At 43.1% G+C, this 24749-nt stretch overlaps 3 protein-coding genes and 1 long non-coding RNA gene across 11 annotated transcripts; 2 read left to right on the top strand and 2 right to left on the bottom strand.

The window, feature by feature from the left end:
• Window positions 1–142: 142 nt before the first annotated feature.
• On the bottom strand, window positions 143–5142 carry LOC111074154. 7 transcript variants are annotated; one of them, XR_005967614.1, is made up of 4 exons: window positions 5060–5142; window positions 4677–4973; window positions 1228–1358; window positions 143–1164 (listed from the first exon to the last, which is right to left on the bottom strand). It is a non-coding gene; the product is annotated as an uncharacterized LOC111074154 (long non-coding RNA). The 7 variants fall into 7 exon arrangements; XR_002607790.2 differs by lacking the exons at window positions 4677–4973; window positions 5060–5142 and adding an exon at window positions 1417–1676 and having other exon boundaries at window positions 149–583; window positions 673–1164; XR_002607789.2 differs by lacking the exons at window positions 4677–4973; window positions 5060–5142 and adding an exon at window positions 1417–1678 and having other exon boundaries at window positions 152–852; window positions 907–1164.
• A 55-nt stretch (window positions 5143–5197) lies between these two features.
• LOC111074152 (translocation protein SEC62) lies at window positions 5198–9093 on the top strand. Of its 2 annotated transcripts, none has more exons than XM_022366825.2 (4): window positions 5198–5352; window positions 6407–7198; window positions 7257–7555; window positions 8331–9093. In XM_022366825.2, the coding sequence occupies exons 1-4, from the start codon at window positions 5317–5319 to the stop codon at window positions 8422–8424; spliced, it is 1221 nt and encodes a 406-aa protein (XP_022222517.1). In that variant the 5' UTR covers window positions 5198–5316; the 3' UTR covers window positions 8425–9093. The 2 variants fall into 2 exon arrangements, with proteins under 2 accessions (XP_022222517.1, XP_022222516.1); XM_022366824.2 differs by lacking the exon at window positions 5198–5352 and adding an exon at window positions 6040–6240.
• On the bottom strand, window positions 9093–12916 carry LOC111074150. The gene is made up of 3 exons (XM_022366821.2): window positions 9639–12916; window positions 9340–9550; window positions 9093–9278 (listed from the first exon to the last, which is right to left on the bottom strand). The coding sequence occupies exon 1, from the start codon at window positions 12775–12777 to the stop codon at window positions 9742–9744; it is 3036 nt and encodes a 1011-aa protein (XP_022222513.2). The 5' UTR covers window positions 12778–12916; the 3' UTR covers window positions 9093–9278; window positions 9340–9550; window positions 9639–9741.
• A 7829-nt stretch (window positions 12917–20745) lies between these two features.
• Window positions 20746–24323, top strand: LOC111074151. Its single transcript, XM_022366822.2, has one exon. It carries the CDS (start codon window positions 20844–20846, stop codon window positions 23175–23177), a length of 2334 nt encoding a protein of 777 aa, XP_022222514.2. The 5' UTR covers window positions 20746–20843; the 3' UTR covers window positions 23178–24323.
• Window positions 24324–24749: the final 426 nt, after the last annotated feature.

The raw sequence follows: 24749 nt of genomic DNA, 5'->3' as shown, positions 1-24749 counted from the left end.
GTAAAACAAAGATTAATAAAAACATAATTTTAATAGTAATCGATGTAAGAAAACGTAGATGTTTTAGTGACTTCGCAAAAGGCTCGTGCGTTGGTCCCCTGGGGGTGGTCGTTTCGCACTTCCGTTGACGCCATTAAATAATGGAATGATCTTTAGGAATTATCTCGGAATAATAGTGAATAGTGAAAATTCAAGTCTGAAATGTGAATGAAGTATGTGGTGAGGTGTACGAAATAATGCCACATTAGCAACACTGCATACACTTTTATTAGTATATTATATTATTATAGTATATATATTAGATTAATATATAATGGGGCGTATAGGGTATATCCATATCCATGCTCAGCTGAAAACGGCCGAACAACGACAATGACGTAGCATTCCGAACACACGTTCCATACAAATTTTGTGTTAAAATTATCCAATCATGTAGAAAATTGATTGATTGGATAAAATTATATGCTAAGTGCCGACAGTCCTAGCTAGCTATTTGCTGAATATTGAATCGAATTTTGATAAACCGAGGAATATGGATCATGAAAAGGAAATGATAAGCCAATGGTCGAATAGTGGGTATGCACTGTCATAAAGAGATAAAAGTCGGTTAACGTCGAATTTCACTATTATTTTGGTCTTTTGCTATAGGTCTGTATTTTTATATATATCTACCACTAGTTCATTTCTCTTCTTAATGCTTTCTTTCCTGTAATTACTATTGAAATTTATACATAATTTACTTCATTTAAGTACTCATCTTTCTCAATTATTAGGTGCTACTATTGCACGTAAATATTAAATTAAGCCCGCTGTAGAAAAACATGGTAAGAGCTAGACTTCATCAATCAATGGCTATGACAGGAACATAATATATGGGACTAGTCTAAATTAAAAGTTTTCGTATACCCCGTGTTCCAATAGGTGATATGTGGAATGCCATATTTCATTTGTTCGCACATGCGAATGTGGATCGTACGGCATTGCTGGCGGTCGTCCATAGGCTAGATCCGATGGTGAACGCGACGCTGATGGGGATCGACCAGCAGATCGCTATCAGCGTTGCGCCTGATACGTTGATCCCGGATATCCGGTTGACGGTGGTCCCTGCGGCATAATTTGTTTGGGATTAACACCGCCCGGTGCTGGTGCGCCCGGCTTTTCCCTCTGTATAATTTTAGAATATATGTTTGTTACAGTTTTTTGGATATATTCTTAAGTATCTTAGACCTCACATCCTTTGTCTAGAGGCTGGGTGTGGAACGTGACGAACTGGAGCCAGAGCGCGAGTCTAGCGCAGTCGGGTCGGTAGTCTTAGCTCTATCCAGGGGCACTTTCCGAGCTGCACGTGTTATGTTTATCTTAATATTAAATTAAATATTAAATAAGATTAAATGTACTTTTATATACCGGATATACCGTAAATATACTTTGAACTCGATTTCGACGTCAAAATATTTTTTTTTGATTAAATCATCGCATGGATGACAGGGTTTTGATCGCAGCTGTGTTGCCACATTGATCAGGTACTGGTGTGTGACTTATTGTCCGATTATTCAGGTTCGGACGCTTGATGGGCCCAAGGTGTGTCCTCCAGAAATATGTGTTTAGTGAGATCTTGAGAGTTTGACAAACAGATCGAAGAGTGTAAAACCTCCGAATGTTTTGTTTAAAATTTTTTTTGTAAAAATTGTATCTTTTTTGTAATTTATTTATACATATATATATTATTTTTTTTTTTTTTAAAGGCCTCCCCTTTTGGCCTGCACAGACTTCCTGTCAGCGAGCTTGACAGGCGTTAAAAGTCATTTCCCTATAATTTATTAATCTAAAATGATTTATCACAAAATGCTTAAAAGTCCATATTAGCGCTTTTTATAAACTATGCCAGCTCTCTGAGGTGGAGTGGCTCTTTTTTGATCAAGAGTTCATTTAGATCCGTATAATATTTAAAAATTCGATACTTACCCCTAAGACGGACGAATCTTTGGCATTTAAAAAGCAGATGTTCAGCGGATTCTGTGACATTACATGACTCACAGATATCCGAATCAATCGCTTTAATTTTGTATAGAAAGGCTTTATCGTACGTGTGTCCTGTCATCAGTCTGTTTATTGTCTTTATGCTTTTTGCATTCCATTTTAAATTATAGTGCCATGGTTTTTTGGGTATGTTTGGAAAGATCTCGATTAAACTGGTGCACTTGTTACTACATTTTTGTTTATACTCCTCGTTCCACTTGTGTTCTAAGGAGTTTTTAATTTCTCTTAAGGCTTCTTTCACACTAAATTGAATGTAAATGGTTTCCCCTTCTCGTATGGCGTATTTTGCTGCCATATCAGCCTTTTCGTTTATCGTTACCCCTTTGTGCCCTGGAATCCATAGAATATCCAGTTTTTGCATGCCTGATGTGTCGATAATATTGTGAATGTCTCTTACTATGTATGAGTCTGTTTGTTTATTGTTTACTAGTTTTATCGCTCCTAGACCATCACAACAAATAACAGCTTTCTTGTATCCATTATTGGCACATATCTCACTCGCTTTTTTAATACCTATCAGTTCGGCCCCTACAGATGAAAGCCTAGTTACTGTTCTATATTTATATATATTTCCACTGGGTAACTTTACAATTCCTATACCACACCTGTCCTGCATGACCGATGCATCTGTGGACAGAATATTCCAGCCTTCTTTTGAATATTTTTCCAAGATTTCAGAGAATCTGGCTCTGATTTCCTCCCTCGAGTATTCTTCTTTGTTCTTTGTCATTTCTTTTTCTCTTACATTAATCTTTTTACAGTGTTTATAATTATCACAGCTTTGTGAATTGTCGAAGAAAGTTTTAAATTCTTCTAAGTTACAAGTGTAACTCGTCTTTGCTTTTGATAGTCTTATGCTTTCGAACATCCTGGGATTCAGCTTCTTGACCTTGAAAAGTTCTTTGGCTGTAAGCCACTTAGCCCTGAAACTTGGAGGCATTATTCCCGCCAACACAAAGATTTCGTGCTTGCTTGTATCAGGAGGCACACCTACACATCTTCTCAGCACTCCTGCCTGTGCAATTTCCATGTCTTTATTGGACCCAACTCCCATGTCAGAGAAGCTGGTAATTGCATATTCTTGCTTGCTTCTTATAAACGATTTGAAGATATTAACGCTAGTCTTAGGTTTCAGTCCCGACTTGATAGTTGTCGCTAATTGTATAAGCCTACTACTTTTCCTAGTTACTTCTTTTACCATTTTTATATGACTGGTATTGGACATGTTAGAACTTATAAGCCTGCCTAGAAATAAAAAGTTTTTTTTCACTGGGATTAGAACATTTTTAACTTCTATGTTCAGAGACCTTCCACCTTCCCTTCCCATGTTCATAATCACAGATTTGCTAGGACTGAAACTGAAGCCCAGATCGCCACATAATAGGCTAAAATCGTTAAATTTGTTTTTCAGATTTGCAACTACAGCCTCATAGTTATACCCGTGTGACACCAATATAAAATCGTCTGCAAATTGCATGATTTGTGTATTGCAGTCCCCTACCTGATGTAGTCTTTTGCTGTAGATATTAAAAAGTAGTGGTGAAAGACATGATCCCTGGGGTAATCCTCCTTGCACCACTTCTACTGCACCTCCCAGTCTTAGCAACCTAATGGACATGAAACTTATAATCCAGTCCACATACATTTTCGGAAAACTTTCATTTTCCATTAACATCTTTAAAAAATTCAAGTTTACACAGTTGTAAGCGTTGTTTAGGTCAACAGCCGCTACTACCACATGCTCCTTGCTTTTTTTCCTTGCAGCTACCTCATTGATCACATCATTAATGCACATTGCAGCTGACTTATCCTTTTGATACGCATAAGACCTATAGGGTAGAATTTCGTTGTCCTGTATATATTTTTCAAGCTTGATTTTAATAATGCTGTTAACTGTTTTGGCCAGGACCGATATTAAGGATATTGGTCGAAAATTTTTTATGTCTGATAGATCTTTGTTTTTTTTTGGGATTGGCGTGATTGGCGTGCGCCACTCAGCTGGTAATTCACAGTTTGCAATTTTGTTGTTGTAGAATTTGACTAATTCTGCTTTAGTGTCCCTGTTTAATGCGTTGAGCATCTCATAAGTGATCTTGTCAAAGCCTCCTGATGTTTTTTTGTTTCGACCTAGGACCATTTCTAGATCTTCAAGAGCAAATTTCGGATTCTCGTTTTCTTTTGATGCATGCAATGTGGCATCAATGCTTCTGGCTTCAGCAGGCCTTTGTTCTTTTAGCCATTCTAAGTACGACCCAGCTTTTTCTAAATCAAATTGTTTTTGAGTTTCTATGTTGCAATTTTTAAGGTTAGCTAGAAACTTCCAGGCTTCCCTAGTATTTGCCTTCACATTGAGCTCTGTTAGTTTCCTGGCGTAGCTAGTTTTCTTTGCAATTTTGACTGCCTTCTTCCATTTGATTTTTAGATCTACTGCCTTGCAATAATTCTGAAAAGCTGGCTCCGAACATGCCTTTTTTTGGGCCTCAGAGAATTCGTTAAATAGTTTGGCTAACCTCTCATCCCACCATAACTTCGGCCATTTGTTGTCAACTTCAAAGGTAGCAGCATTGATTTCATGTTTTTTTTTATATCTATTTTTCCCAGTTTTTTAATTAGTTTGTTTTTAGCTAGAAACTTACTTAGCTTTTTTCCTCTTCCAATCAATTCAAAACTTATAGGGTGGTGGTGACTGCCTCCCAGAAACAGTTTCTCACTGTAACGAACCATGGTTCCCCATGGTTCGTCACAACACAGGGACACCTGTCTTTAAATTGACAATATCTCAGTGCTTTAATTGTGGCAGAATTGGGCACACTTCGGCCAGATGCAAATCGGCGAGAAGGTGCAACAAATGTGGAGTGGGAGATTGCAACGGAACATGCACGGTTTTAAAGTGCATTTTATGCAATGGGAAGAATCATTCAGCCAGGGACAGACTTGTTTGCCCAGTATGGGAAAAAGAAAATGACATTAATAAGATTATGACAATAAAGAAAATAGAAAGAAAGGAAGTGCTAAATACCTATTCAGTCCATCAGAATTATTCACAGATGGAAAATTATGAGGTTAATTTTCCCAAATTAGACGTCAAAATATCCCGTAAAGTATATAATATACCGTAAGCGGTATATTTCGGCGGGTTAGACGGTATATTTTATTGCCAAATCAACGGTCACACTAGTCCGCGTGTGTGGCAGACACTTTAGTATCAAATCAAAAAAATTATTAAAACAAACTTGATCTAAAAGGTTGTAATTGTAATTGTAATACCGAGGAAGCATGTCGGAAAAGAAACGTACGCGTCGTCGCAAAGATGTAAGTGCTACCCAAGACCAAATTGCGTCTTGAAAAATGTGTTTTGTGTGCATATGGTAGTGCGCCGTCCAATTGGCGTGCTGTTTTTGATTTTTGTTTTGATTTTGCAAAATGGCCAAATGTTATTTTATAACAATGACCGTGGTCATTGATATCTTATATGTGAGGATCATATGGCCCATTTATTTCATCTATGGTTCTTCATGTTCAGAGGGTAAATTCAATGCAGTCCCTGCCACGCCACTCATGTGTGTGTGTGTCCTTTCCTCTGCGAGCCAGAGTGTGCCCCCTGCATGCAACCGGCTATAATTAACTTTCCCCCACTGCGCCCTCTGGCAGTGAAAAGAATATTGAAATTAAATATATTTGGTGAAATTCCGTTGCTGTACTATCAGTACAGTACTATCACTTCTTTTCCTGAAGTGCAAATAAACAGCTGTGCGCTTGTAATACATCTGGTGGCAACGCTGCTGCTAACCATATATTTGTAAGCTTGTCTTGTAAGCTGATCGTTCGCTCTCTCTCTCTATCTGAATTACCCACACTTGTCAGGTGCACCAACTTATCAGCTGCTGTTGTTGTTGGGGAAAGTTTCTATAGGCACATGTACAATATATATGTGTGCGCGTTTGTGTTGATGTTGTGAACGAGACTCGTTTGACCAGACACTAAGCGTTGCTAAGATTCAATACTTTCTAGACCCTCGCAGCGATTGCAACACGTCACAGCTAAGAAAAACAATTTTGGACTGGGAGACGGTTTATAGTGCTTGATAAGTTTGCTTTATTTCCGAGTTAAATAATCATCTGTGTGTCTGTGGAAATGAGCGAGGACGAGCGGTTTGACGGAGATGCGGAGGAGGAGCAGGAGATCTTCGACGATGGCATGGTATTAAGAGAGGGGTTGGGGTCTATTAACTTTTATATGTAGGCCAGAAACACTTGGAGCCGATGAGAGTGCTTGAGTGTGACGGGAACTTAATTTGTGTCGTGGCCTATATTTGCCTTTGCTACGTCGATCGTAGTATGTGTACATTGACATCCCTTTTTTTCAGGAATACGCCGAGCCCGGACAACAGAAGGTGGAGAAGCCATCGAAGGACGAGAAGAATGTCGCCAAGTGGCTGAAGAAGAATGTCAAGACAAAGAAAACCAAGTTCTTAAGCCACGTTGTCGAGTATTTCACTTCGAGCAAGGCCCTGGATGCTCTGATGAAATCGAAATTCACCGAAGGCAACAATTCCCTCTTCACAACCCGTGAGCAGGCCGTGGAATTCATGGACGTTATGCTGGAGCACAAGTTTTTCCACCGCGCCAAAAAGGTTCCCGTTACGCTGGACGAAATACGGGGAAAATCTGCTGAGAAAAAGGGAGAGATTAAGGAGAAAGAGAAACCAAAGGACGATAAGAAGGACACCGATCTGGAAGCTGACAGCGGCAATGGCGACGGGCCCTCAGCGAGCAATGAGAAAGATAAGAAAGAGAAGAAGAAACGCAAGATCCGCCTGGATATGCATCCCGAGCAAATCTTTGTGGATGGCTCTGAGGCGTATGTTTGGATCTACGATCCCATACCACTACACTATTGGATATTCGGCTTCATTCTACTCCTGGGCGCAGTGGGCATCTGTTTGTTCCCCCTCTGGCCGCCACTGCTTCGCAAGGGCGTCTACTATCTCTCTATAGCCGCGGCAGGCTTTCTTGTTTTCATTCTGGCTTTAACTGTGGTGCGACTAATTGTGTTTACCATAGTTTGGGCTTTGACTGGTGGCAAGTTGCATTTCTGGATCTTCCCCAACTTGACCGAGGATGTGGGCTTCTTCGCCTCCTTCTGGCCCCTTTATGAGGTATGTGTCATACCAAAGGATACTTTAACAAAGCTCAAATTTAAAATACTTTTAACAGAGCAATTATGGAAGCGATGCGTCCAGCTCATCTTCCAAGACCGAGAAGAAATTGAAATCAAAGTCAAAGAAAAAGGAAAAGGACAGTGACGCCGAGGATACAGCTGTGGATGCAGATGGGGACGCCGATGGTGATGTAGATGCGGAAGTCTCCACTTTAGAGCCCGAGAAAATTGAGCTTATTAAAGAGCACGATGCCGACATGGAGGTTCGCAAGCGTCGCAAAGTCGGAGCCGACGAGTACGAAGACGATGATGTGGACGAGGAGCCACATGCTCAGCCCAAGGAGTCCAAAGCGGGGTAAGCTGGGGTCCGCTTTTTATTGACAAGGAATCTTGATGTGTTGCTCGAATTTATTATTTATGATTGTGATGATGTATCGGGTTTTGTTTTGTATTTATGTCTTGTCCATAAAAACAAAGAGCGCATCATTAACTTTAGCTCATATTTGTATACTTTTTTTTCCTTAATAAATATTATTGTATAATTTCCATTAATTGCATTAATCTTTTTGGTTTTATATGCTTAGATCGCGTTCATTACAATTCCAATTTAGTTTTTTTTTACAAGAGCATGCCATTTGTAAATACATGTAATTTCGGATAAGTGATGCCTGAATGGTTATGGTCGATGGTTCTTAGGATTTGTATATTTACTATTTATGATTATGATTATGAAAATCAAAATTATTATTATCTAAATCGATTAACGACATTTAAAAATATGATTATTATTTTATTAACTAAGACCAGTTTTATTTTTGTAAATTAAGAAAAAAAGAGTTGATTTCATGCAGCTATCGAAATCAAATTGTCGTACCCGTTGTTCCCTTGGTAGAGCCTCTGGTTGAGTTCATGGTTTGTGATAATTTAGGTGTTGGGATGTTTTCATACTCAAGATCAACTTTTCCCTACGCTGAGTAAGTTTCCTTTTATTATTTTTGTATAATTTAAGCTTACGCACACAGATTTTCACACTTATCCTTGTCAATAAGAGCTTTCAAATGTGGCCTTTCTTCGTACCGTATTCGTTGTCTGCTGAACTACTAACTGATCCTATCTATTTTCCCTTTCAGAACACCACGCAACTCGGAATCGGATTCGGAAAGCTCCAGCAAAGATTACGAAATAATTAGTTCGAGTGAGGTGCAAAACGTTGCTGGCAACTAAGAACGGAATTAAATCATAATATATAGATTTGATGATCCACACCACATCTAGCTAATTGATAAGACATACATAGAACAAGAATCACACATCAAGTACATACAGCAACACACTCATACTCATGCGCGACCATCTTTGCGTGCATGATATTCCAAGTAAAGCGAAACATTGGATCTGACCTCCACGGCACAAGTCTCCGGGTCTTTGATCGTGAGTTTTCATTTGATAGTCTTACTTTTATTATACGGCATTAGCTGGGTCTCTCTCTGATCGTGAGTTTAAGGTTGATTTTCAAGTTTTGACACAAGCATTTTGTCTTTGTTTTTTGGCTGCAGTTGAGTACATATTGCGTATTGTGTAGCCGCGTTTTTATTATTAGCTGGCAGCCAGTACACATGTTTCTGAACTGTTTTAGCCAATTATTATTTTTGTTTTGACTTATAATTATGTAAATGTATAAAAGGAGCACCAGGCAAGGCGGCCTTATTTATTTGAGTGCAACCAACAATTGCAATTGATAATAATATTAACGAGTACTGCACGTACATATTGATGTGCATAAATACTTACTTTTAATGTAATTAAAGCAGAACTAACATCTACATAAATGAAATTAGTATTGTAACACGCAATTAACTATTATATAAATAAAGCTAGGCAATTCTGATCTGATGTGAGGGGCAAGAGTATTTGAGCGTTTGCAGTTCTTGCTCGAACGTTTTATTAAAAAATATATATACAACTCATAATTCGTCTTTGAAATGTCGTTCCATGTGGTCCTGCTTCAGCACGGATAACAGCACTCGGCATGAGTGTCGTGGCCAGACCAGGCCCAAGAGAAGAGCAGATCCGGATAGCTGCAAGATCGAATCCAGTGTATCACTATTCTGACCGTCCGAGTCCCCGCTAAATACTCACATAAATTATGAAATAAGCAAGCCAGTACATCATCCAATAAGCCAAACTCGCGATTCCCGTGATGAAAGCTGCTACGGGATTGCGATACCGCACCCGAATATCTGGCGAGGGGTTGCGTCCGATCTTGGGATATACTGATGATTGCATTCTTCTACGGCTTGCAGATCTGTACTAAAAATGGGAGCATCGAATCGTATTTAAGGTTAGTGTTCTGTGAAAATAGAAACGATTGAACAACCAAACAAAACTGGGAAAACAAACAAAACTCCTAAAGGAGTATGTAACGTCATTGAAGCTACCTCTCAAATTCTCTGCCAGCGAGTCTGTGCAAGGCTCCGCAATCATCAAACTTTTTAAAAAGATTCCACGTTTCTTGAAACCAATTTTTAGAAGCACATGATCTCAAGAGCTGTGGATAAAACGAAGTGGGTCCTGGTAAAGTCTCGTAGAACTATGGTCAGATGTTTCTTCATGCGGAGTCAGAAGCTGAATTGGCTTTGTCGTCATTTCTTCTAGTTTCACCTTCAGCAAATACTCTCTATGTTGTTCTTCCTCCGAATTCGTCTTGGAAGGATTGGACTTGGTCTTTACGAGCATATTGAACCTGCGCTCCAACGAATGCTCTCTCCGTATTCGTCTTCCTATCTTCACCTCAAGATGATCGGCTTTCGATGGAATATTGCCATACTGTACCACATCCTCCTTGTGTTGCATCAGGATATCTGGATTTGCCATTAATGATAATTCCGTAACTTCACACAGTCCATCTTTTGTTCTCAACTTTCGTCTATTGTATTTTATTGAAGGAACTGCAAAAATGGGCGGACTACGCCTCCAAATCCTTTTAAATTTTCTTGAGAAAAGATTCATGTGCCTTGGTGTGGGAGAGTGAGCTACTGGTGTCTCAGATCCGCTCGTGCTCACATCTTTATTTCGCCTATAGGAGTTAGCCATTCCAGATTTGTCTATCGCGTTGGAATTTATGTCAGGCATGCGGAACTCATAGATCGCCACATTCGTAGGTTGATCCGACAAGGTGGTCTTCTTGAGATTTTCCATAACATTGCATTTATGAGTAGCCATCTTAGGCTTAATCATCTCGCCACAGACATGTGAAACGGTTTCCAAGGTGTGGATCCCTCGCCAATGGATTGAGACTTCTGTCTTTATGCAGCTATGCGACAATATATGCGATTGGTTAGTTCTTCCGTCTGTGGGCACGTATCCATCGGGTGTTTTATGGAATTTCTCTTCAAGACTGCTATCCTCTGAGAAGGAATTTCTTAATTGCCTCTGGTCTGATGCGGCTTTAGAAACGTGTGTGACATGGTGCTGATAGGGTTGGTTGCTATTTACATTTTTAACTATTTCCTCGCTGTATTTAATTGTTAACGGAACGGGAAGACTTTCGAAAAAAGCAGGATCATGGTCTGCTACTGTCTGTGATGAGCTTGAAGGTTCTTTGTACATACTCAAGTTATGATATTTCTTGGGAGATTCCTCATCGCATTTCATGGGTGTGTTTAAATTATTATCACCAAGAGGATTAGGTTTATCTTCTTTGATATTTTTGATGCAGGTAGGCTTACGGCCCTCCAATTTTTGCTCAGCTATTAAAAATCTGGGAAAACTGTGTAAAGTTCTATGGAGTGTACCAGTCTTATCGGGTACTGATACAGAAGGCTGTATACCAAACAAATTTTTTGAGAGTGGCATCTTGATTATTTCACGATAGGACCCAGAAACTTTTTTCTGGTATTTTCTAGGCGTCTGCTGGACACTCTTTGCTTTTGAATCTTGAGTTGGCATAACAGCATCGGCTGCGTTTCTGTGATGTCCGCATTTGTCACACACTGGTTTTGCTCCCTCCCGCTTCCTACCGGTTGTCCTGCACAACCTATCCCCGGGTACATGCAAGATGTGGGGTCTGCTCAATTTCTTTGATAGGACTTTTGAATACTTTGCATCGGTCTGATATTTATTTGAGGAAATAACATGTTCATTTGTCACATCATTAATAGGAGGGTTGGCTGATCCATTAGACTCGGACTCTAGTTCTCCGTTCTCTGCAGCCCCATCTTCTTGATCGATGTTCATCAGATTCGTAACTTTAACATGTCCAGTACTGGAGAGTCCCAATGCTTTCATCATTTGTTCACCTTGATCCACAATTAACATTTTAAGTGTCTGCTTCTCTACATGATCGGTCTTCTTTTCTGCTTTTACTCCTGCCTCTTCAAAGTCTAATAAATTGATTGTTTTTTGGGGGATGGGATGCTCATAGCCTATCTTGCATATGCCACTGATATCTCCGGAGTTGCGGCTGTCTGAGGATGTAACTGTTGCAATGTCATCGTGTATGAGCGAACCAGAGCTAACGCTCTCTTCCGAGCCAGAAGAGGGCAGCAATAGGAGCGGCAGATGTCGATCGGTTTTCGTGTTCAGCGCCATGGGCTCCTGCAGCATGAAGCGGGCACTGTCTAAGACCAGTGCATCTTCCGACGGTCCCTCGTAGTACTCAAAGGGGCAAAACTGACTTTCCATTTGGTTGTCGGCGTTAATCGAATCGTTACTCAGTCCGCCACCTTTTGCACGGGCTTTTGATGCCCCTTTTTCAACCAAAACAGAGGCCAACACTTTTGACAGCGGCGGTAGCGTGCGGCTGGTGCTAGTGCGGAAGATGCTGCTTCGCTTGGAGATTGCCCCGCCAGATGGGTTCGTGATGGGTGTGCTCAGAGGAATATAATCGCTGACCAAACGTTTTCCATTCGTGGGCCAGAGTCGACGGGATGATTGACAGGGTTGAATAAACACCTCGCGTGCCATGGCCACCAGATTCGTAGATTCCTCGGGCGCACGCTCCCACATGGACCCGAATGTGTGTTGCACAGACTGGGGAGATGAAGGCGATGATGGTGGCGCTGCAGTTGGAGTCGGATCGCGATCTGGAGTCCGTACCCCACGGCGCCACTTCGGTAAAACTCCCATGGGCTTTGGAAAGTGTCCAAAGCAGCCCGAGTATACTTTCTTCTTACATTCTCCGACTACAGTTTCGTGTTTGGCTCTTGGTTTGGGCATTCCCCCGCACTTGGAGCAATTTTTCTTGCAGTTGTGCATTAAACATGGCTTCTTGGCTCGCATGGCCACCTTGACGCGGGCAGCACCTTGGAGTGCCTCCGCGGACCGTCGTCGCTCCAGAAGCATCTTCTGCCGTTTGTTGGCTGCGGCCTCCTCTTCATCGCTGGAGCTAGGATCGGTTTTAGGGCGCCGCTCTAGTCCACACACCTCGCAGCGGAGGTTACAGTCCAATGGAATGTGGAGCACTGCTCTGGGCAACTTCTCGCAAAGGCACCACTCTTTGACGAACGCTATATTGGTGGTATTGGCGTTGGCCATGGTTTTCAGGAACAGCGAGTATAACTTATAGAAGCGAATCATAAAAGAAAAATGTGATGTGACGCTGTATTTTTCAAGTGTTGAGCAAGGCCGGTTTGTCAGTGCTACCCATTTGAGCCGAGAATACAGTAATGTGTTGTTCGTATTTTAACATTGTCGCCACTAGACTTGACAGAAAACCAGACTGAGATAAATATAGCATCAACAGAACGTGACTAAAAAGCCAAACGAACCATGTATTTCACTCGCTCATACCAACTACTTTCCCCATATTGTTCCATTTACGTCACAACAAAATAAATCCAATCGACTCCTATGTTATCAATGGTTCTATCACGAATTTGGTAGTTGAAGTATTCCCATTGCTTTTCCCTAATTAAATTGTAACCAAGTTATTCACTCTTGCAGGGCTTAAAATTTACTTGGCCTTCTTTGAGTTTGCTGTAATTGAACTTTCCTATAGCTGTAAATATGTATGTATGTAAATACGAGTTCTTTACGCTCACCGGATTAGGGAATTTAATTAAATTTCTATTAAATTTTTAATGTAAGAGTATGCATATATCTGCTCTTGAGTATTACTGCATTTTTGGAGCTATTGTCCGACTTGAACAACTCTTCACAAACTCTTCGACTGGTTGCGTCCTTCGAATGCTACAACAGTATATTGTACTCGTATTAAATATAAATGTACTTTGCACATTCGCTCTCTTCCTACGCAGATTAGTTGCATGCCAGTCTAAGTGAAATTTCATGTTTCATATGCAATTACTGGTGGGGTGGTGCTTGTGGTTGTAGTGCAAAGCACACATGTACACGTACTCTGCATGTATTTATTGACATTCTGCCTTGGAATATGGAATCCATGGAATTTATTTTCATTTTTCCTGTTATAAGTATTCACAATGAGACTCAAGACAGAGCCCACATATACAAATTATCGAAATCATCCTTACCTTCGGCACCATCAGGATTAATTAAGTAGCTGGAACTTGATTGATTGGCCTAATCCCTTGACTCTCTCCGTTTCCGTCTGACTTTCCCATTTCACCGTCGCTGGCAAAGTCAATAAACACATTAAAAGCACATTGGCCTAGACGCCTCACGAAACATTCTCCATCTTCGGCTCATTGATCAGCGTATCCAAAGGCGATGCACAGTTAAGGCGTTTGGCAGGAAATTTATGTACTCAAATCAAGCGAAACTATAAATTATAGAGCAGTCGTTATCCCGTAGCGGGCCAACTAAGTATGTATTGCACGTCCCTCTGTCCATTTTGAATTACAAGCCAGCTGTCCGGGATTTATGTGCGCCATTGGCCATAAAAATATTATTCCCAGACGTCTGCAGCCCTCCGAACACGGAATACATTCGAATCGGCGCCTAATTGTTCACAATAGATTGTATTGAAATACAGTTGGGGACAACGAATACGACTCCGAATACGACGCACATGCATATGTGCATGTACGAGGGAGCAACAAAATTATTTACATTTTTATTGCGATACTTTTAGCTTCATTTCATTTTCGGCATTTTCCTTTGCCCTGGGATTCTCGCTTCGTTTCCTCCACAAACCTTTCCGTTTCTCTAATCATTTCTCAAAAAATTTTTTTTCGTGGGTGAGGGTTACTTGATGATTTGAGTCCGGAAGGAGGCTGGGTGGGGGTTGTAGGCGGAAAGAATATTTTACATGCAGCTTTAGTCGTCCAGAAAATTACATATTCGAGGTGACCATTAAATTTTTTCCAGGCTCCGGCTTCTCATTGGGCGATGAGATATGCTCGTACTCCTTCCCAAATGAATGGTAATGAAATGTACAGTTATCCAGAACAGATACTGCATGCTGGCAACTATTTAATTTGCCATAAAACTGGGTTCGGGGTCGTACAATACATCCCATTGCGACTTCAGTTAAACAAAGAATGAGCAGATACTATTTCATCAGAAGCTTGGTCACATTCCGGAGCATCATTTCCGTTCGTTTCGTTCGCTGTCAAAGTTAGCTCTGCTACTCCAGTGGGCACGAGTCCGAGGCAAATTCCGACTGTATATTAAATACTTTCCATTAAGTTTAAAGAAAATTTTAATTACAATCCCGTTGCTTCCGCCATTTAACACAAAAACAATTTCCGCCGCCCATACATATTTTAGATCAAATATATTGCAACTGCTGCATGGCTCGTACAGTGTGGGGCATATCGGGGTGAATAGGGATGGGAATTGGGATTGGGGATGGGATGGGTGTGAGGGAGTTGCCTAAATGGTTTTTTTCTGCTCTGCTGCCATGAAATGGGAAAGTCAGTTCGTGAATACGTGACTTGAGCGTGTCTGTGGCCGATAGCAGAGGGGAGATTGCAGGAGAGGGCAGACTGCTGGGATGGAGCTGGCCTCGTGTGTGCATGTTGCACAAACGCATCCTCTGTTTACTTATTTAACACAATTTTCACATTTCATAATTCAAGTTGGAGGGTTAGAAGTGGCAGCCACCGCACTCAGCATGATAGGTGTTTGGTGGTAGGCAGTGGGCGGGAACTGTTGGGATACGCATGCGTAACCTCGCCTTAGGGTATAGATGCTGGTCTCCTGGCAATCTATTTGCCGTTTAATGGTGTTTTTGTTCTTGTTTTTTTATTTACTTATTTATTTATTTTGTTCGAGGCAAGTGGAAAGCGTTGTCGGGGATCTTCGGCTGCAGCGACAACCTTGAAAAGCACTCAACAAATAAAAGCACCAAACACTACACGCTTCGCTCACAATTATAGAACTATATTATAGAATTATATCTGATTATTGAGGCAACTCACGTATCCGGCACTGAGTCTCGCTCACGGGCCTGACTTATGGTTCCTTTGAACACTTTGAGTCTTGCAACGGAAAACTTGGTCCTGATGTTTGCACATTGCACAAGGATTGAGCATGTGCCTAGGGCTGTATAAATCAGCTTGTAATTTTGTGCATGTGACGAAATGCTGTCCTGGATTGAATTTGGCTGATTCCAGAAATGGAGAGCCCCTGTCTTAGAGGTTAGCTGACGAAGGTTAACGGGGAGGGTCTCAAATGGAACCCAAATATTGCTCTGACCATTTTTTATACAGTTCGCTGCGAGAGCTACTTGGGTTTTTTCTAGCTGGTCCGCAACTTCTGCGCTCATAAAAGCACTCCTAAAGGTAATTGTTTAAAAACGGTTTTTATTCAGTTATGGCGCAGGGTCCACACATACACTGTCCGTAGCCCATAGCCCATTGCCCATAGATCGCATGTCTAGTCATGTGTGCGCCCTGTCCATGTAAATTTAAGCAACTCTCCAAACTAACAACCGACGCAAATTGCTGCTGTTGCGGTTTATTTTGTGTTGCAAAAATATGCAGTACCCATACCCCCCTGTCCCCGCTGTCTGTCTCCTGATTCGCCCCTATCCCCGACATCTGCCTCTACAGCTCTAGTCTTCCACTTTCCGCTCTGGCAGCAGAGGTGGGGACTCCTCTTGTGGCGCATTGTTTGGCTTGACTTTTTGTTGCCCATTCCCCGAACGTTGTTGCGTTTGTTGGTTGTTGTTTGTCGTGATGTGTGTTTGGCTGGGCTTGTTATTTTACCCAAAAGCTGTTAAATTGCTTGAAACAAAACTGGGCTGGGCGGCGTGGCCGGACACTTTATGAGAAGAAGCTGCTATGTGGCCACATAGGATTGGCCACTGGCTGAGGGAAGAAAAGGGTCGAGCTACGGCCATGCCATTAGGCCATAAATATTAAAGCGGGTGTCAAAAGGAATATGTGGTGCGAAATGCTTTGAATGCTGCTTACAGCCAGTGGATGTTGCGGAACGTGCGATTTAACAATGAAATAAAAGCAGCGCGATATGAGCGCTGCCCCCACGCCAGCCGAGGGCAACTCCACGAACGTGCCCTGGCTTATCCCTTTGTGCTAGTGATAGTGAAGAGCTTCAATCGAGCCATAGTTTCCCTAACCCTTAACATAAATCAAAGCGAGGATATGCGTGGATGTGTCCCTCATCTGGCAAACCGATTGTACCGATGTCCCAGGAAGTTTCCTTTTAACAGAGAATTAATTAAAATATTTCGAAAACTCGCGTGCTCACCTTGAACGAGGCTGGGATTATACCACCCATAAACATTTTAATCAAAAATTTTAGCAGAACATAATGAAAACTTTTTTCGAGCAATGGCCAAAGGATTTTTTTTAGCTTCGTAGCCCGAATGTTTTTTTTTTTAACAAATTATTCAAGACCAAGTTTCTTTCTTAGTGATGAGCCCTTTTTGCGATGTTTTAAAAAATTACGGAGCCCATTCCACGGCAGGCAGTGTAGCCTGACATTGAACTCCGGAACTAGTGGGACGAGTGCGCAGCGCGGCGGATTTTTTATTAAGTTTCAAACGCTCAAGAGCGTTTGCATTTTATCTGGCTGCCAGCCTTTGAGCGGGCTTGAGCTTAACTTTTGGACTACTCAAAGTATCGAGCCCTTCTTATTTGTTATGAAAACTTCAAGTTGGCTACGGAATAGGAGGAAGCAGCCCGGCACGGCACAGCAGAGCGAAGCATACGACAAGTGCAGCTCTCTAGCTTAACGTCTATGAAAAGCTTCTCAGGAACATCCCTTTGACTGGGAGTGGGAAAGGCAAAAAGCCATGCGTACGGCCGCCTCGACTCAACTTGACTCCTTTCCCCAGCGCTACTGCTTCCTGCGTGTGTATTTCTGTGTTTCTATCTGTGTTTCTCAGTATCTGTGTGTGTTTGTGACGGGGGTGTTGGTTTTTCTTTTGGGGTGTTTGTGTGTGTTTACCACTACTTATGTAAGGGGAAGTTGTTGGCTTCCTAAACGGATATACCGACTTCAAATAGTTTTTTTCTTCAGTAAGCTTCATTCTTTTATGCTTCTTTATTCCCTTTTTGCAGTTGTTGTGGTTGCACTTTTTGTTTGGTGCCGGCAACGGTACGGTATTCTTTTCTCCTTTACTTCTCTGCAGGTCTGCCTTTAAATTGCGGGCGGCATCGGGATGCGTTTGCACGTGCCTGAGGTGTGCACTGTGGAGCCAAGCCAACGCAGCACGATGCAATGATGAGTTGTGGAATATTCTCGGAAACTTATACTGCTCCTGGGTATCACTGAAGCTTCTCGATTTTGCGACCCTGGATGTTGCTGATAGGTACGTGTGGTGCGATCTTGGGTCGGTTGCTACATTTGGACCGAAGTTATCTGTGGTCCACTGTTCCTGTTATTGGCTCGAAAACCTCACTGGCATAAGTGCTAACGGACAGCGCCGGCCCCACTGCCAAGCAGTAGTCGTCGAATATGCTTAGATACCCTCTGCTGTGTGCTTGGTTTTCAGTTCACTTTGTTGTTTTATATTTACTAACAGACACTTGAAGTTCATCGTTTACTAACATATTTCACATCACATTCTGGGGTGGTCGTAAGCTCGCCCCATCCTGTAACGCAAAAGTGCTTATCACTTTATGATACGTTCGGTTCAGGTCAGGAGAAGATTTCTCCTATCTCTCTCTCTCTTGCTTATGAAAAGCCAAATGTGGCAATTATAAACTTGAGTTTCAGTGTTCAATGGCCGTTCTTTTGATAAAGCCATTAGGATATTCTATACGGGCTGGCTGTTGACTGTTCAGTATCGGCATTGGACCGACCCAACATTAAATAAGGAAAAGCCAAAGCATCTCGGAAAGTTTAAAATTTTAAATATCCTGCTCGGCATTTTTGCTTAATTACAGCTGAAAGAAAAAATTGCAGCTGGAAAAATTTGTGCTGCATAAATTCGTTTCGCTTATTACGCCACCGCCGACACGCAGTACAAAGCCTCGAAATGCTGGGCAGAGTAAGAGCAGCCCTCTCGAATGGAAGGGGTGTCACTGCATAATCACGCCTTGACCACCTGTCCGCGTAGACAGGGCCTGTCCCCCGTCCCTCTCCATATTCGAACGACCTCATCCGCCGCCCTACCGACATCGCCATGGTCATTGCAGTGCATTTAATCTCGGTAACGTTTCCTTTGGCATCGAGGACGCAGCCTGTGTAGCCTGTGCAGCCTGTGCAGCCTGTGGTATGACATTTCCTACCTGGAGCCCCTACCTTCGCTTGCCCAGACCCCCTTTCCTTCCCCTTCCTGCCCATGTGTAAGGCGTGGCTGAACAACCCTTTGCTGTTAGCGTCGTTGTCGACGTTGTCGAAAACAAAAATTAGTCCTGCTGTAAAATGTCCAAAGGAAGTGGCAAGGACCAACCGACCGACTGACTGCAGTAACCGACTCTGGCAGTAAAAATTCGTAATGTGCAGCTAATTAAGTTCAAAGCATAGTTTCAGGCGCTGGTTCCAGTCGGTCTAGTCCTCATCCATTAAGTCCGCAACCACTAACTGCCTTTGCAGTGTACGTTATAGTTGGATGGGGGGGATGATAGTAGTGTGAGCCAAGTTGATGGTCCCAATCCGCTGTGAAGTTTTGTATGATTGGTCCTGGCATGTCCTGTCCGCCCACCTGTGATCGGAGTTGGGAACTTTGTGGCTTCCATGTCCTTTATTTATATGAAAATAAAATACCAAAAATGGATTCAATCGCCAGTCCGCAGTAGAAAGGGAATCCATTTTCATGCATATCTACGTCAGGCAAGAGCGCCAGGGGTCGCCATGGAGCTGGTTCTCCTCAAATTGTATCCAGAGTAGAGGGTTGGCGGGACGCTTCCTTGGAGTGTATATATGTTGTTCAAAGATTCATGGAACTTGGTCGATGGACAAGGTGGGGCCTTTTGGAATACTGACCTCTGCTCTTGTATGAAATTACTGATGAGCCAAACCCAAGACTCGTAGTGAAAGGTTATGGACAGGTTGTCAGGACGTGCTGTTCCCCGGCAAACTTTGCCTCTGAACAAGCTGCCTTCTATAGGTTGGCACTTCATTTTATAACGCACAAAACTGAATGTACTCCATTGTGCACATTAAATTTATAATTGCATAGATTGAGTCTGCATTAAAAATGCAAAATGCGTTCTATACCGCCGCAGATGCCGCACCTAGTGGGACCAACACCCACTCCTCAGCACCGTGCCGTGTTGGGCGAGGCGAGTAACTTCATCAGGGGCATTAGCAAAGTTTTGTCGCCGCCTTATTTATATGCAAACTGTACGCTCAGTGCATAACTCAGACTTCGCACCACAATGCGACTAATTGCCACCGAGCTGAATTTCAGTAAAGAGCTTTTTAAACTCATTTCGAATGCTGCAAATGCCACTGAGTGTTGATTAAATACTTTTGCATGCTCCGTGCGCCATGCGCCAACCGTCAAGTGCCTCCTGATAGGGGCTTGTGGCAAGGGATATCAGTGCTGGCCACTCCTGCTCACTTGTCGTCGCACTACAAGACAAACATGGAACAGTCGCCATTTGGCATAAAGTGCTAACAAAACTAAACAACGACACAACACGCAACTAGTTCGGGATCAACTCGCCTTATTGCTCCTGGGGGTATGCAACAATATTTGTCCTGCAGTTGATAAAACTGTCCTTAACTGTTGGCCTGGTTGAGGGCGATGGCGGCTCGTGATGCTGATGGTGGGCATGAGTCCATTTTCAGTGCAGTCCCCGACCATTGCCGCATTGTCGTTTTGTCTGATGAGTTTTTAAGTACAGACAATTACAAACGACAACCAAGAGCAATCATGTAGCCGCATGGCAGTCGCTCGCTTGCTTAGCCAATTCAGACTGCCTGTCTTCTATTCTTTCTCCTTTCGTTTGCGGTTATTACATTCTGCTGGGCAGTTAAGCTGCGTAATTGAATTAAATTTCGTTTTAAAATGTAAAAGGCTTCAGATTTGGTTTGTACTCCTTGATGGAATTTGTATTCCATGAAGTAATTAACATTGGTTACAATCCCTGAAGTTTGACTCTTGAGGGCAGGAAAGGAGATTCTCAGAAATAGAGATAAGTCTAGCAATGAACTCGGGTAAACTTTTTGAAAAGCAATATGCTCCAGCGACATATGAGTAAGTACTCGTATATATGTATATGTAAATTTTAAGTAACAATTTCAAAGAAAAAAAAGGAAAAAATTTACAAAAATATTTTCACCTGTCAAAGAAGTTGAACTGCATGGAAATGGATGGAACCGAGCTGGGAAAATTTTTGGAGAGTCAGAGTGTTAATTGGTTGCGGGGATTATCGCGGGGTCAGATCAGTGCTTGTGACAGGCTGTTCCGTGCCCTGCGGGACGACACGGAACAGGAGTCGACGTATCGCGTATCCCGCTGCATGAACTATTTGGGACTTCGGCCTATGGTGTCATCTTCCCGAATCAAGACCATCATGAAAATCAGTCATGGCAGCGAACTGGCCTTTCTCTATTTCCTTTGGGAGGCAGAGTACAAGCCGATCAAAAACTCTACCGATACTGAGGGCGCCCATACAAATTTCACGGTCAACGAACAATTGCTTCTCTCGGCCATCGCCCACCTGGATATGCCGGCCACCTTGCGCGAGTTGGACCGACTGCTGCCCCCACCCACGCACTCTAAGAAGTTGCGACGCGGGGGCTGTACTAAACTAAGGCACGAATCGGTAACACAACCTAAGCCCAAACGCGGTGATAATGTGACTCCATACTTTGCACCTCTGCCGCGGCCAAAGCTGTTCAAGCCGACGGAGAAGAAACAGTGGGGACCTCCCGAAAGCAAGCTGCGCTTTCCCGAATACGCCAAATATAGGGGGCTGTACGAGATCCCAGAGGAGAACTCACGATGGTTCTCTCACTACCAACTTTCCCCAGGCAAGCGGGTGATCAAGAAACTGCTGTCAGACGAGCTAAACCGTCTGATTTTGGACCCCACTATAATGGGCGTTGAGGAGGGGGAGTCCTTGTGCCACACCCATCGCCTAATAAAAAAAGCAGCGGAAAAAAAGCAAGAGGAGATGACCCACGCAGTTTTCCAGAGATACTTGTCCCTACTCGACGTATCGGGCTCTATCCTAAAGGCATCTCGCAAGCGGGTCATACAGAATCTAGAAAGAGATATCGAGTGCGCAGCCGACAAGATCCGACATTTCTCACGGCGAAAGTTGATCGAAGTCAGGAAAATTCGCAGTGGGAAAGTGGACGGAACTTGTCAGCTGTGTACTCACCTCGTGAGCACGCCTCATATGAAGAGAGCCGATAGGGCCGATTTGTCGATCCTTTTGGGGTCCGATTTGAACCCAATAGCCCATCCGCTGCCCCAAGATGATGGGCTGGTAAAAGTTATAGAGCTGCAGGGTCAGCATCCAAAAGGCCAATGTGGAGCCGGAGATTGCAAACTGGTGGAAGTGGGCGATATATTGATTAAACCAAGTGAAGAGGGAAACCAGCCGCACAAAAGAAAGACCCGTAAAAAGTCCAGCCTTATAAAGATTAAGAGAAGGGGGCGGTCAACCCAAAAGGGTTCCAAGGTTCTCACCACTGACTTTAAAATTCTCACTGATCTCATTCCTCCCTGTAGTCGTACTCTACAGTGTCCACGTCAAGACCCGGTATACCAAGAGCCAGACTGTTTTACAACAAGGACCGACCATGGCATAGAGTTTGATTACTTTAAAATATTTATGATACCAGGCCTTCTTGACGTTCAAGACGTGCAGCCGCAATCGGAAGACTTTCCCGTGGATCTGGAGGATAAGCAGCCGCTAATCGAGAAACTTTGCATTGCCGCTCTAACCAGGAGCAACGGTGCGAGTCCAAGGCCACATATAGAGAATGAATGGTCCTCGAAAGCTGTACTCAAAGCGGCCGCAAGCTGCGCTATGGGAGTATTTAGAGAAAATGCGTCCTTAAAAGAAACTTCAATGGCAGCTGAAGAAAAAGGGGAGCAGGAGTCGAGGACGGCGCAGAAAGTGAAGCTCATTAATCCGGACGACAGGCAACAGATCGAGAGTCTGCTAAAGTCAGCCCTGAAGGTCATGAAGCTAAATCCCAACTATGTTCTAGCGACATTTCCCAATGCGCACAAGTTGCCCATGCTGATAGACTGGGTGTCAAATCGCTATGGAAAGGTATACACACGCAAGGAGATGCAAGCTTTCGTCAATACCTCGCGTCAACTCATTGAAAGGATCGGTCAACGGGAAATGGCCCGTCAGAAAAAGATGCTGAATGTGAAAACCCGCCCTGACAGTGGTTTGGTCAGCTATGCCCACAAAAAAGCCCTCATATGCCAAGCCAAGCAACTGAAACGGGAATACTACGGCCAACTTAATCAGCTGGCTCTAGAGGAAACGCGTCTTACTTGGCTGGCGCTGCGCGGTGACTCCCACCTGGGTGGATACATCGGGGACACCTTCTTTGCCTACATGCCAGCTAACGAAGCTGACCTGAAGCGTCATAATCTGTGGCAATCGCGGGACTATCGCGACATGGTCGAAAACCGGCTGATCAGTGAGCGACGCCGTCTTGTATAAGATCGTGTATAAGAGTCCGAGATGACAGTGTGGAGCACTTACATCACGTCATACATAGGTATTTACTTGTGATATGCTGCATACTGCCCTCCTGGGCCACTACACTATAATATTGATTCAGGAATAGAATGCGTGAAAGAAGGGAGGACTGCACATTTCCAGGAATTCTTGATAAGCGGAAATAACAGAAATGTTTCGCCAACGGAATGGGGTCGCTTTATCTCCTGATCTGATTAGTGGCGGACCCCAGAGCCAATGCACCGAATCAGGCCATGCTGTCATTGTTCATTGAAAATATCCAATGAAAATTGTCATTTAAATTTTCAGTCGCCTACTTATGTAAACCAAACTATGTATAATCCCAATTAAAAATGCTGATGCCCAACTAAAGGGACTTATACCAGACAAACAGACTGTCTGACAGACAATGAATTCCAAACATGACCAAACAGAGGCTTAGTTACAGATTTTCAGCTATCTCGCAGTTCCCAGACTTCCAGGGCCGCTCCTATCGGTTTTGGGTATATGGAGAGCTCTGTGGGTCGCGCCACGCACCGCTGTTGCTCATTAATTAAAAATGAAAAAAAAGGGAAATCACCAACATGCAGGCATGACATCAACGATGCAAACAAGAGGCAAGCTGCTGCCGTGTAATAGCGGTCCAGTGACGCACGTGACGCGTGTGGCATGGTACTGACAATTCCAAATCGACTCGCTGACAGGCATATGACGCGGACATGCCCAGGACAGGGCAGATGATTCAAGCGCGTTGGTGGTTGCCCCCAGAAGTTTATATATTGAATCAGTAAAGCATGTGACAGGATTATGATATAAATCATTGGATACTTTACGGCAATCGATTTAAGTAAAAATCTTCAGGGCTTAAACCAGTAAAAATGTATCAGACAGATGTAACCTACATATTTCAGAATAATTTGTAGGTTCTGTTGGGTACTCAATTGATTCCAGATGCGGTGAGTGAGCAGCACCCAATTCAAATCACAAGCATATCCCCAGGCGAATGTATTGTTGCGGACACAGCAGAGAACTGTCAGATAACCGACGGCTAATACAATGAGTAAGACCACCCCTGTTCAATAATACACCCTGGAGACGGTTCCCCCATTGCCAGGCATTATATTCAATTACACGACAATAACGTGGCGCTTAGGGCTCTGCGGTTCCCAGAAATTGAAAATAATAATAAAGCGGAGGATAGATAAAAAGTGCAAGCTGAGGCGAGTCTCGGGGCGGGGAACGTGGACGGACCGTGCACAAGGACTTGGACAAACTATCAGCAAGAAATTATGATTAGCTTTTGGTAAAGTTTTCGACCGCAGTCAGCAGTTAGGTTAGCAGCCAGAGAGAAGCAGACAGACCGCACAGCCACTTTGAAACTGCCACCGCATACGTTGCGGGGCATAAGCTGGATAGACGGACGTATTGAAGCGGGTGCCATTGAAGTGTACGGATTCCCAATGGCGTCTACCAAACACTGGCCCGGACCTTGGGACCTCGAAGGACATAAACTAAATTTCTGCAAGTGTAACGTTTTAATTTCACTCATGATTG

This window comes from Drosophila obscura, unplaced genomic scaffold (genome assembly GCF_018151105.1).
Source record: "Drosophila obscura isolate BZ-5 IFL unplaced genomic scaffold, ASM1815110v1 contig_179, whole genome shotgun sequence".
Lineage (NCBI taxonomy): Eukaryota > Metazoa > Arthropoda > Insecta > Diptera > Drosophilidae > Drosophila > Drosophila obscura.
The sequence above is the reverse complement of the archived record's forward strand: the minus strand, read 5'-3'. Positions and strand labels throughout refer to the sequence as shown.

What these genes read in the sequence shown, in the direction of transcription:
- LOC111074150 (XM_022366821.2), bottom strand. Translation starts at nt 12,777, where the DNA reads ATGATTCGCTTCTATAAGTTATACTCGCTGTTCCTGAAAACCATGGCC.
- LOC111074151 (XM_022366822.2), top strand. Translation starts at nt 20,844, where the DNA reads ATGGAAATGGATGGAACCGAGCTGGGAAAATTTTTGGAGAGTCAGAGT.
- LOC111074152 (XM_022366824.2), top strand. Translation starts at nt 6,175, where the DNA reads ATGAGCGAGGACGAGCGGTTTGACGGAGATGCGGAGGAGGAGCAGGAG. An exon ending in CCTTCTGGCCCCTTTATGAG is followed by an intron (nt 7,199 to 7,256) that starts GTATGTGTCATA and finishes TACTTTTAACAG; the next exon opens with AGCAATTATGGAAGCGATGC. An exon ending in CCCAAGGAGTCCAAAGCGGG is followed by an intron (nt 7,556 to 8,330) that starts GTAAGCTGGGGT and finishes TTTCCCTTTCAG; the next exon opens with AACACCACGCAACTCGGAAT.